Raw genomic sequence first — 13,950 nt, 5'->3', positions numbered from 1 at the left:
ATCAACATCATCGGCCATCGATCAAGGAACTACAATAACAATCTGGAAGCAGTGGGAGGAGCTAGACCTAAGTTAAACAGGCCGTGCAGGAAGCTCTAAAAATGCTTCAACCAACCAAAGATGACAACTAAGATTTAACATGGAATGTCAACGGACTGAATTCTCCACAGAAGAGGAAGAACATATTTCATTATCTCAAACAGTTTAAGAACGATGTAATTTGTTTGCAAGAAACTCATATCAAGTCAACTGATCAAAATATTGATCAACTCAAACTTGGTCAACATTTTGCAGCTTCTGCTATGGAAAAGAAGAATGGTAAGTTGTATACTTAATAAAAGATATGAAAGCTGAATTAATAGAAGCAGATCCCTTCGGAAGATATATTGCTTTAGACTTAATCTTAGAAGGGAAAAAGACATTACTTTTGGGAATTTATGCTCCCAATCAACAGCAAGATAGATTCTATAGAAATCTTCATGCTAAATAGTACAGTGGGACTATAGTTCCTGTATACTATTGGGTGACTGGAATGGAGTGATAGATACTAAGAGAGATAAGAGATTTCCCGCCTAAATACCAAGATGCGAGCAAAGTTACCCAAATCTTCTTTGACATTATGGATGATTTTGAATTGAGAGATATTTGGCGAGAAAGAAATGCAGAGGAATATGACTTCACTTTCTTCTCGGACAGGCATCAATCCCTTTCAAGGATTGATTTTATCCTAACCACTAATGATTTGCTTTCTAAGGGTCAAGAAACAAAGATTGCAGCTAGGGTCCTTTCGGACCACAACCCAGTTTGGATGGAGTTGGGAAGGGTATGCAGGCAAGAAGGTCTTGGAGATTGAATGAAAACTTATTTAGATATGAAAAGTATATTATGATTGTAAAAAATTACTATCTGAATATTTTGTTTGATATGAATAAGGGTACATCTATGGAATTTGTATGGGACGCAAGCAAAGCGTATATGAGAGGAGTTTTGATGAATATAAATAAAACACATAGAAATAGCAAGGGTTAAAACGAACAGAACTGGAAGAGGAAATTAAGAGAAAAGAGCTGAGTTAACAATGAACCCAGACGATACAAAGGTTAAGGAAGCTATTAACATATTAAAATCTCAATTTGACATGTTGATCTCTGACCAGGTAGCTACTAATTATTATATGCAAAACACCAATACTTTTCGTAACTGCAAACAACCTGGCAGATGGTTAGCTTATCAGATTAGGAAAAAAAGGAAAACTCGAATATATCTAAACTGATTTACAGAGGGAAGGAGGTGTTTCAACAGGAAGAGATTCAAAAAGCTTTCTGGGAATTTTTTACAGAACTGTATAAAGGGGATAAAATTAATGGTTAGACATAGACAAATATTAGACAAAGAGAAAATACCTTCAGTTAGAGAAGAACACAGGCAAAAATTGAATCACACCAATACCTTGGGGGAAATCCTACAGGTAATTAAGCAATTAAAGTCAGGGAAAGCACCAGGTACAGATGGCTTGACAGCGGTTTACTATAAAAACTTACAGTTAGAAATGGTAGAACCTCTTAGAGAATTATTTAATATGATTCAACGGAAGGTAAAGTCCCTCCATCTTGGAACGACAGCGTTATATCTTTGATACCCAAAGAAGATCAAGATACTACTCAACCCAAAAATTATAGACCTATTTCATTACTGAATGTAATTATAAATTTTTACTAAAATATTAGCAAATAGGTTAATGTTGGTCATTCAACAATGGATACATCTGGACCAAACAGGTTTTTACAATGGGAGCGATGAAAAGTAATGTTAGATTAATTATTAATGCATTAGAATATTGGGAAAGAACAACCAGATCCCTGCTGCGTTTATATTTTTGGATGCTGAGAAGGCCTTTGATCGAGTAACTGGCAATTTCTGCTGAAGATACTGCAAAAATGCAGATAGGAGATCATTTTTTACAGTCAATTAAAGCAATATACCAACGCAAACAGCACAATTATAGTCAATGGAAATTTAACAGACTCTTTTCAAATTGGAAAAGGTACAAGACAGGGGCTGTCCTTTGTCCCCATTATTGTTTATTATACTTGGAAGTATTGTTGAATAAAATATGGGGCTTGGATGGTCTGAAAGGGTTTAAGATTAGGCAGCAAGAATACAGAGTGCGCGCTTTTGCGGATGATCTGGTCATAATATTGGAACAACTGCAGGAATCCAGTATGGTTTTTAATGAATACGATTAATCAATATGGTCAAGTATCTGGTTTTAAAATAAACTTAGGAAAACAAAAATACTAGCTATAAATATGAATACTAAACAAAAGGAAGAATTAGGGGTAATGCTAGGATGTGAGGTAGTCAAAAAAGTTAAATATCTTGGAGTTAATATTTTAACTTCAAATGGGAAACTATATGTATAATTATGAACCACTTTGGCATAGTATACAGATAGAGATGAAAAAATGGGAGAAATTGCACTTATCTTTGCTGGGTAGAATAGCGGCAATGAAAATGAACATCTTACCAAAAATTTTATTTCTTTTCCAAATGTTACCTATACTTAAAAATGATGTGAATCTTTTAGAATGGCAGAAGGGTATCAACAAATTTGTATGGGCAGGAAAGAAGCCGAGGGTAAAGCTGAAAATAATGCAAGATGTACGCGGGAGAGGAGGCTAGAAATTACCTAACCTAAAACTATATTATGATGCAGTGGCGCTATCTGTAATTAGTGATTGGACTCATTTAACCAATGATAGAATATTGAATATTGAGGGACACGATCTGGTATTTGGTTGGCATGCTTACCTGTTATTCAACAAAAAATTGGATAAGAATTTTAAAAGTCATATTTTAAGAAATGCTTTATTGCGGGTTTGGAAGAAATACCAATATAAATTAAATGACAAGATACCCATGTGGGCAATTCCTAGACACGCAATTGAAAATATGAATACAGCACAAAAACAGGACAGAATTACTTACAGACAGCTTCTTACCTCGGAAAGGGGGGTATTACAATTAAAATCTTTAGAGGTATTAAAGAGGAGAAGGTAGTTCAACATGGTTTCAGTATGGGCAATTACAGGCTAGGTGGAAAATAGATCAAAAAATTGGTTTTATCCAAGTTGAGGATAATCTGTTTAAACAAATAAGAGAATCAAAGCTTAATGCATATAAAGAGGATATATATGTATTAATACAGATGGATTCGGAAACAGAATTAGTTAAAGATTGTATGATAAATGGGCTCAAAATATTGAGGAACCAATAATGTGGATACATGGGAAAGAATCTGGGTAAGAAATGTGAAATTTACACAAGCTCAAATCTGAGAGAAAATTTTTACAAGATGTTTTATAGATGGCATTTAGATCCTAAAAGTTGGCTTCTATGTATCCGAATGTACAGCCTAAATGTTGGAGGTGTGGTTCTCTCGATGCTACATATTATCATATATGGTGGACCTGCCAAAAGGTTAAGGCATTTTGGATAAAATATGGTGGGTCATGCAAAATGTTTTTAAAAGAAGGATAAAGTTTATTCCTCAGTTATTTTTACTAGGTATATGTACTGACTTTACAGTGGTAGAGACCAATTTGATTCTGCACCTGATAACTGCAGCAAGACTGTTGGTGGCGCAATATTGGAAGAGGAAGACTTGCCTACAATCCAAGAATGGACATTGAAAGTAACAAACTTAGCCGAGATGGCTAAAATATCGGCATATCTCAAAGATCATTCAAATGAGAGATATAAACGAGACTGGAGAAAAATGGATTGACTATATACAAAATAAATACGGGACTAAGAAATTCCAGTTAGCCTATGCTTAAGATCAGAAATGATTTAAACTGTTAAAAGTCAGTTCAGTAAGAAGAAGCTAAGGTCAATCTAGAATGTCATTAATTTCTTTATTTCTTTTTTCTCAATAGATTTTAGACTGTGTTAGTTAAAAATCCATACCGTGTACGGGTTCTGGAAGTCGGGGGGGGGGGGAAGGAGGAGGGGGGTGGGGGGTGGAGGGAGGGAGGGGCACACACAACAAAAAAAAAATTGTACTTCAATGTCTTAATGATTGACAAATGATGACATATTGTGTTTTTTTTTAAAGAAAAATAAAAAAGTTCTGTTTTTAAAAAAATAAAATAAACAGTGCAGGGTAAGTTCATTTAATAACTGCTATCTTCCTTACAGACTTTCAATTTTATAGTTTGATGGGGATATAGCTTTTAATTAGTTGTGGGTTAAATATTTACTATTTTACTATTACTATTTTACTGCCCATTTTTTGGTATTTATTATAACCAATCACTATTTTATAATGCAAATCAGTAAATATTATAAATAAATATACATATTATAAATAGATTAAACAACCAAGGTTGGTCGCTCAGGTTGTTATTTCCCAAAGGATGACAGTACAGGAAACTTTTACCATGACATTTTAATTATGGTAGTTATAAATGTTGCACTAGCCAACATTGTCAATGTGGTCTCCCTGACTCTCAGAGATCACAAAGGACAAAGCAAAGGAATAGCTGTCTTTTTTTTTAAGTTGTTTTCCCTCCCTAAATCAGTGCTTATCTGATATATGCTTTGTTGGCTAGAATGAACCAAGCAGGGGACGGCGAAAATAAATAAGCTCCTGCTTCTCCAATGTATTATGCACTTTACTGAAGGACAATAATATTTAAGAGTCATAGACCATATTATCTAGCCTTAAACAATTTTCTTCCCAGGTTACAAACCATCTTAGCGGAGCCTGTTTCTATAAGTTATTCATTTATATTTGGTATTAAATTCTACTTAAGTCATGAAAATCATAAACCTAAAAAAAAATGCAACATACCTCTAGTTACAGTTTCCTTCAGGTCAGAGGGATGTTCCATTTTAGAACACCGTGCTGACAATTCTGACATCCGGTAAAGAATCACTCCTCTTTCATGTTCAAATTGTGTGGCAGGTCTTGCAAAGTGATCCATTCCAGTTATTGTAATCTTGGGCTCCTTGGCTTGTAACACCATTATATAGGCATCTATATCTGGAATACTAATGCAGGTGTCTTCACCAAAACATCTGAAAAATATACCATTTAACTTCATGGAAGATTAAGCATTCATCATTTTTCTTAAGAAACACACAGTTGAAAGAGAATATTTACCCAGAAATATTGGGATATTTGCACACTTAGTTTTAACACCTACTCACTGACCAGCTTCAGAATTACTCAGTCCCATATGAGCATTAAAATACAGTTTCTCAAATTATTTATGAACAGCGCAGCATGCCATTGACAGGTATGATCTTTACAAAGGTCACTGCACCCATACAACTTAAACTCATAAATAACATAACAAACAGTCAATGGTTAAATCTGATTAAATGGCTTATGTATTTTTAATTGCATACTCAAACTGATATTTAAAAGGCTTGATAAAGCTATCTGTAAATGTGCATTGAAAAACTAATTGCCTATTTTATACTAAATGCATCAGAAGGCCATTTTGTACACATCCCAGAACTCCATGGGCATGCAGAAATAGTAGAAATCATAGTCACTGTAACAATTAAGCTGCTGGCCAATTTATTAAAAGATGAGTGTTGCTGATAAAACTCTTTCACTTATGCCAAAATTAAAAGTCCTCAACATGAGTTTACTGATGCATTGCTTCTATTATCAAGCTTAGTGAATTTAACTTACTGGACTTTGGATGACACTTTAAGGCGGCGAATACCTGAAGTTGGAAACTGCCTTGAGTTGATATAGGAGACTTTTTGGAGAGCTTGATTTATATTCTCAATGTCATCTCCTTCTATAACAAGGACTGACTGGGAAGGATTGAAGTGATACTGCAGAGGTGGTGAAAGGATATAATTAGTTTTTTTTTAAAGGAAAATGATATAAAGCAACTCATTGTAACACCTAAAATAAGTCTGTTCTTAGATAAGGTCACCATACCTTTAACAAAATAAAGAAAATCTGTCATTTTATTAGTTAACACTTATTTCATTCCAGTTAACTTGAATTAAAAGCCAAAACAAATACTTTGAATCAAATTAAATTTCTCTACAATCCAGATTTAACTGGGGCAATCTACATTTCTATACATTTGTGTATACTTAGAAACAATTCTAACACAAATGTTCTTGAAAGCTAGATACAATCTTTCTTTTTATTGCTCTATTTACGTCTCAACCCAATTGCAATTTCATCAAGGCGTGTCACTGTCAGGCCAACTCAAAAACACTGCATGAGACTTGCCCCTGACAGCTTGTTTCGTTTTTGCCACCTGCTGTCTAACTGGCTCTGAAAATGGCCTGAAAAGGTGAAAATGAATGAAGAAACTTGCACCATGCCAGCCTCTAGATCATAAACTAAAAATGTTTTGAAGCTGAAACATTAACTTTGGATTCTTTTCCCCAATACACAGTTCGATCATAGAAACAACAGTTGTCAATACCAGATACTGCTGCAGGCAAAATGGAAAACAAGAATTTTGGTTCTCTCTAGCAAATAAACATCATCCTCAAACAGGACAAACAAATGCATTCTTAAAGGGCGAGGCAAGTGGTGAACTTGCATTAGATGTTGGTATGCAAGTAGTAAGGGTGGCTATTGAAGTGCAACATACCCACGTATGATTTTTTTCTTTTAAACATGTGTTCAGTGCTCACAAAATTGTCTCCGGCAGCTAATGGTTCATTGAAGAACTGCATGAGCTTCAGGGTGCCAAAAAGTATTACTAAGTATTACTAATACATAACAAACACAACATCTTCACTCTTTAGTTACAGTAAGATAATTTCATCAAGCAAGAATAATCTTTCTAAAGAATGATTTCTGGGTTCAACTGGTAAGTTATACAAGATTCAGGGAAATTTCCTTCAGCAACTCCTGATGACAAAACAATGTATGGTGTAATCTTCAACTAAGTTTGGTGCAGGGGTATCAGCTTCAAACAGTTTTGAAAATGATGTTTCTGCTTGCCAACTCACTCTGAGAATAATGTATTCTCAATTGATCAATATGACATTGCCATACTAGACCATCTGAACATTAAACTTGTATGCCACTAGTACTTTGATCTCAGTGACAGTTGAGGAAACCAACTGGTTCCCGCTCCATAGATCCTTTCCAAAAACCTCTTCATTTAACAAAAATAAATACAGAATAGGAATAAATAACTTTTCCGGTTCTTGCTTACTTTGTAAATATTATAAAGAATGAAAAGTCAAGGCTATTGCCCCATACGTAATTCACCAGAACTGATTTATGTTTTGAGAAAGGAGTAGTATGTTTCTACAAGAAGGAATCTGACCCAGTATCTTCCAACAATTTGCTTTATTTAATCCAAGATTACCTGCATCATCTTCTCAGCCTACCTATTTGGTTGAAGATTATTTGGGTGGATTAAGGAGACTGTAAAACCTTGGAAAAGCATATTGTTCATAAAATGCTTAAACTTCTTATGTTATGTAAGATGATAATATCAGGCATCTGATTTCCAAATAAGTGGTACAATGCTATTATTGTTGCAGGACAGTTTTGAATAAGAGTACAGCATCCATTAGTTCTTTTTCTGAAATAGTCTCACAAAATCAATAGGGAGTCATCACAAGGTGTTTTTATTACTTCCAAGGAGAATACCATTTTTCCACTGCCCAGATCAGTCCCTAGCCTATAAACATACTTCTTGCCAAAACATTCATATGTTTCAGGAAGTATGACACTTTGATGGCTCCTTACAGTAACACAATTTCTGTGCTAGGAAAAAAAAAAACCTTTATGGTGAGATGTCTCAAGTTGATGGTTTTGAATGGCTTAAATTCCAGTAGCCTGTGAACTGACCAACCCTTATACAGCCAATTAACACATGAGTTACTTTGGGGTCTCAGGCAGGTAATTTGCAGTTTGATCAGCCTGAAATGGTAGGTGTGGGAGGGCAATCAGCATTTAGAGTTCCAGCATTGATGGCAGTTTAAATCTGGCATTTTATATAGCAGGTAAGTCAGACTATCACTTCCAGCTATTATTATTCCTGGCAGTAGATGAGTGAGTAATCATTAGCATTAACCAGGGGAGTGTAATGATGTACACAAAGATCAAGAATATAGGCTTTGTATTAGAAAAGATCCCCAAAGAGTTTTGAAGTCAGTATAAATTCCGAAATATGGCCACAGAGAGAGCCTCTCTATGGACCCCTTTGACTCCTGGAATAAAGCTGGAGCCTCTTTTTCAATTTGAGCATAGTTTCTTTCAGAAGAAGACAAAGTCCTAGAATAATAACAAACTGGCACCTCTATGTTGCTTGGCATTGTGATGAAACAAAGTTCCAATATTGTAAAGAAAAGCATAGCCAGTTTCTTTTTTTCATAATAAAGCAAAGAAGTATTTTGTTTTAATTTTTAGAAAGCACACATGTTGTAAGTACACTGCCACTGAATCCCTTTTGCAGTAGACAAAGAAGCACTGCAGCCAAAGTTTCCTCTTATGAAAGGAACATATGATAAAAATCAAGGAGCAGTAATAAAACTTGAGTTCCTGTTTTCATTTTCTAATGGTACATGATGGATTAGCAACCTAGAACTAAGGACACATTCCTGACAGTTAGAACAATTAATCAGTGCAACGATTTGCCTCCAGAAGTTGTGAATGCTCCAGCGTTGGAAGTTTTTAAGAAGAGAGTGGACAGCCATTTGTCTGAAATGGTGTAGGGTTTCCTTCCTGAGCAGGAGGGTGGACTATAAGACCTCCAATGTCCCTTCCAATTCTGTTATTCTGCTATTAACCAGACATCTTTGACTGGATGAATTCTTAAAATCTAGTAGCAAATTATTTCACTTTTATCTTATATTTAGGATTTATTAAAGCACAGCATCATACTCAAGATTCCAAAAAACAGAATCTTTGAAGTGATGGAATATTCCACACAATATAGAAATCCTGGAATTTTGAAACTGGAATTTTAGAGCAGATAATTCCCATGTTGGCTAATGTAGTTGGACATCTGGATATAGTATCATAAAAAACTATACTATCTCTGTTTTAATGATTCCTCCCTACCCCCATTCCAAGAGCAGCAAGCAATACAATGCAAGCAATATTAATGGATGTTGTATATTTACTGTAAATATAGCTATATTTACAGTGCATTCATAATCTGTACAAAGTCTAATTTTTATATGAGATTTCATACTGGCCTGGAGCCTCTATGGCAGTGGTTTTCAACCTTCCTAATGCCACGACCCTTTAAAACAGTTCCTTATGTTGTGGTGACCCCCAACCATAAAAAAAATTCATTGCTACTCTACAACTGTACTTTTGCTACTGTTATGAATCGTAATGTAGATATTGATATTGGAAGACTGCTATCATATCATCCTTAAGTCCTTCTTTTCATTCAACCAGACATACCCAGTTCCTGCAACTGTTCTTCATATGTTTGAGCTTCCAGTCCCCTAATCCTCTTGGTTGCTCTTCTTTGTACTTTTCCTAGACTAGAGTCTCCACATCTTTTTTATAGAGGCAGCCAACATCTTGTCTGCTCCTAAATTTTGGGTCTGAAAAGAATCACATCCTGGAGGCTGGACAACCTTGGCTGCTATACAAACATACAAACACATACACAGAGACACACAGTGGCTTTATTCTCACAGCCTCCTTAACTAAGTTGCCTGCAGCTGCATTCACAAACTGCTTACCCTGCCTGGATGGATCTTCAATCTGGTTTGGAGTTGTTGCAAGAGTGCTCTTAACCTTGGTGATGGTGGTAATGTTAACCTTAAGTTATTGGGCAAACATCATGCATTGTTTATTTTTATTTTTTTAAAAAAGTTTTTTAATTTTCTCTTTCAAGTTCTTTCACAAATATACACTCTTATAATTACCATTAATTATATCATTATCAACAATCATTTATCATTATTTTCTTACAAATATATAGAATACAGTTTGGGTCATTTTCTTGCCACCCATTTATTTTGCAACAACCTTGCTCCTATCTTCTCTACCTCCCTTCTCTTCCTTCTTCTTTCCTCCTCTCCTTCCTCCATTCTTCTTCCCCTCTCTTTTCCCCCCTCCTCTCCTCCTCTTCTTCCTACCCTCTCTCCTACTCTTGATTCCCCTCCTTTATTCCCTCTGCTTTACCCTCCTTTTCCCCTCCTTTATTCCCTCTTGCTTTAGGATCTGGCTATCCCGTCAGTCCTGGGATAAGATTTTCCTCCTTTCTGTTGTTGCCCTGGCTTATTTACTTTCTCTGATGGGTACTTGGGGTGGCATTTCAGAAAACCCAACTTTATATTTTCATATATTATTTTCCTGTTACATTTTATTTCTAATAATAATTCCACTTGCATCATTTTTTTAATTGTTATCTTGCATTGCCTTTTTTTTTGCTCTTTTCCTTTGTGCATGGTTTATGGTACTTTTAGCAAGCAGGTTTTCATTGTGTGAATTGGGCCAATTCGGGCTCCTGAGCTTGGCTCTTGATGACAGGTCTGGTTGTGGATTTAGATATAGTTAAAGTACCTGGCAGCGGCGTGGAAAACATAGCCACATGCACGCCTTGCATAATTACAGCCTGGAGCAGGACCTAAGCCCCTTCCTCCCTCGCAGGAACACTTCCCTCCATTACGAAGTCTCCGAGGCTAATTGTACAGGATGTGCTCACGCACACCTCGTACAACCCACAGGTTCAGAACTGCTGCTCTATGGGGATGACAGTGAAACCAAAGACCTCCCTCTTTCATGCATATGTTAATGTCAGGCATTTACCAAGGAGTGTGCTTTTGATCAGGCAGTTGTAACTATCATGTTGGCTTTTTGTAATGGAATGTGTGAATGAATCTGGAGATGGGGGGAACAGATGTTACCCAGGAAACAAGCAGACAAGAGATGGATCTTAATGCTCAGAGAAAGAAGCTTAGGAAGGACCCACCTAATTGATCAGGAGATTAAAAGTAGAAATTGGAATTAGTTTCTTCAGACTTGCAAGATTCTGTTAATGTAGAATTACAATAAAGTAGGATTAGCTTATCTAGTCGGTTTCCTGTCTGATTCACTTGGGAGGGCTGACATCATTTCTTAAATGTTTTTTGAGTATACACAAGTATTATTCAATGTTTCATTGCATTCTCTTTGTTATTTATATCACAAAGCGTTGCCAAGCGCTGGCAACTGCTGTGTGATATAAATTTTGACCACTGACCACGAGGATGCTGCAATGGTCATAAGTGTGAAAAATGATAAGTCACTTTTTCAGTGCCATTGTAACTTTCAATGATCACTAAAGTGACTGTTGTTATTCAAGGACAATTTGTATTTATGAAATTCCACAAACTGAATTTGAAGTCGGAAAAAATTATAATGTAATACAATGCAATACATTTTCATAGAAATTATTTTCAACCTTTACAGAATTTGAGAGTGTTGATTCATATTGAAAGAGTTTCTAGAATCTTTAATTCTGTTTTCAATAAATATTTTAATTTGTTTTTTGAAAGAATAAAAATTGTAGCAAGTATAGAGTGGTAGATTGAATGCATCTGTAATATATTTGTCCCACTTTTTAATCAATACTTTTCTGCTGTGGCTTACTCCCACTGGTGGGATGCCAAATGGTTTGTATACATAATGTGTTACAGTTTGTGAAATATGCACTAGGGGCTTGACTTTTAAAAAAGTCTGATGAATTGTTTCTAGAAAAAAAAGTAATTTGTGTCTGTTTAGTATTGCACAAAAGCAAATGTTGACTGATGCAACGATTCAAGTAAGTCCTCAAACTTGCAATCTGTCCTTTTTGATCATGCTGATATGTTATGGCCTCCATAAACAATAATAAAAAGGTTTTATCTTCTGCAAACAGTTCTAGTTATAAAATTTTAGTGTCATACTTCCACAACTTATCATATCATATTATTATTATTATATTATTAGCATATCAGACATTAGTACAATTGAGAGGCTAGGGATATTTCACGACAAGAATCCTCCACTCCTCTGCTCACAACAAATTATTTTATACCACCAGGCTTGAAATTTTGGGCTAGACACTTAGAACTACGCTGCGGTTTGGTCTGACCTGAACATAGTACACAAATTATCTGCTACGATGTCCTACTTGTCAATGACTACTTCAACTTCAACCACAACAATACACGAGCTCACAATAAATACAAACTTAATGTAAACTGCTCCAAACTCGATTGCAGAAAATACGACTTCAGCAACAAAGTGGTCAATGCCTGGAATACACTACCTGACTATGTGGTTTCATTTTCAAACCCCCATAACTTTAACCTTAGATTGTCTATTGTAGCAGTAATAGTAGTAGCAGTTAGACTTATATACCGCTTCAAGGGCTTTCAGCCCTCTCTAAGCGGTTTACAGAGTCAGCATATTGCCCCCAACAACAATCCGGGTCCTCATTTACCCACCTCGGAAGGATGGAAGGCTGAGTCAACCCTGAGCCGGTGAGATTTGAACAGCCGAACTGCAGAACTGCAGTCAGCTGAAGTAGCCTGCAATGCTGCATTAACCACTGCGCCACCTTGGCTCTTGTTGACTTCACCCCCATTGTTAAGAAGTCTGTAAGGGGTGCACTTAAGTGCACCCATGTGCATACCATCCCTGTCCTACTGTTCCCACTTATTCATAATCATGTTTATACTTATATCTGTTATCTTATACATGCTTGACAAAATAAATAAAAAATAAACTAAACTTGCAAAGGTTTTTTTGGGTAGGTGTGTGTGAAGTCTTTCACAAGTATTCTTTGATTTTACATACCTTTTAATATGTATTTGTGTTGCATCTCATAGGAAACTCACTTGCTTCTACGCAGAATCATTTCACTGACAGAATGAAATGGAAATCCTGAATGGTTGTGAAGCACTTATACCATTTGATTTCTATAGGTTTACACTAGAAAGAACACAGTTGGTGTCCCAATGTTCCACTTTTACTGTCTCTTTGTGTGACTTTATGGCAAATTAGATTGCTTCTTGGAGTGCTTTTGTATTCTATCTTGTGCTCTATACTTCATAAATCAGTTTTAGATGTTAGTAAAGATTGCATCAATTCATTTCTTACCTTTATTCCTTGGCCAAGACTCTCCAGGGAATTAATATCCAGACCTTCTTTGCAAGCCTGCAAGCAGGAAATCACTTTTTGACTCTTAATTTTGCCTGGCCGTATGGTAAGACTGGCAAGACTGCCATGGAAATACTGAGTAAATCTGGGCTTTGTGACTTCTCCTCCTATTGAAAGAAACCACAAATTGTCTTGAGTAATAATTCAAACATGCAGATATTTTTGGGAATATCAATATTGTCTGCACTGTCATTTGAAACATTGGATATAATTAGGCTGCTATTCTTATAAACAAAGTTGTAAGAAGAAATCACTTATACCCTATTATTTTGGAATTAAATAATTCTATTTATAGTTCTATCATCATTTATTGCACATACATTAGATGTGAAAATATATCCTAGCCTGAAACATAACATTAAAAAATCATTTCTGTAATATATGATGGAAAAACTGTTCAGTTTAGAAACAGGATAAATTCAACATCTCATAATATATGTTAAATATATGAAGAGATTCATGTTCAATATAGTAAAACGAAAAGCTGAAAACAACATGCCAGATTTAAAAATAACATATCAGCCAAATTAATCTAAACGGTGAATAGTAATATCTCTGAAAGCAGAAATAGATATGCTAAATTAATAAAATGTCCAGCAATTTGCTTAGCTACAACACAAATTTACATAATACTTCTATGCTTCTCTGTAATGGTTTCTTGAAATATAGATAAGAAAAAAATAAATAAACAGTAATATTGATGTGAAAAGAAATTATACATTTGCAGTCATAGAGGATTGGCAAGGTTTCTATGAATATACAGGATTTTCACTCTCTTTTAACCTTCCAAGCAG

General features: G+C 35.4%; 1 protein-coding gene across 1 annotated transcript in view; it reads right to left on the bottom strand.

Moving 5' to 3' along the window:
• The window catches only part of CLSTN2 (calsyntenin 2), a 198,291-nt gene that overhangs the window by 15,499 nt on the left and 168,842 nt on the right, over positions 1-13,950 (bottom strand). Inside the window, 3 exon segments of the mRNA XM_032225672.1 lie at positions 4,856-5,082; positions 5,708-5,856; positions 13,097-13,263. Of these exon segments, the coding sequence (XP_032081563.1) occupies positions 4,856-5,082; positions 5,708-5,856; positions 13,097-13,263 (543 nt within the window).

The sequence above is a fragment of the Thamnophis elegans genome, chromosome 10 (assembly GCF_009769535.1).
Source record: "Thamnophis elegans isolate rThaEle1 chromosome 10, rThaEle1.pri, whole genome shotgun sequence".
Classification (NCBI taxonomy): domain Eukaryota; kingdom Metazoa; phylum Chordata; class Lepidosauria; order Squamata; family Colubridae; genus Thamnophis; species Thamnophis elegans.
The sequence above is the reverse complement of the archived record's forward strand: the minus strand, read 5'-3'. Positions and strand labels throughout refer to the sequence as shown.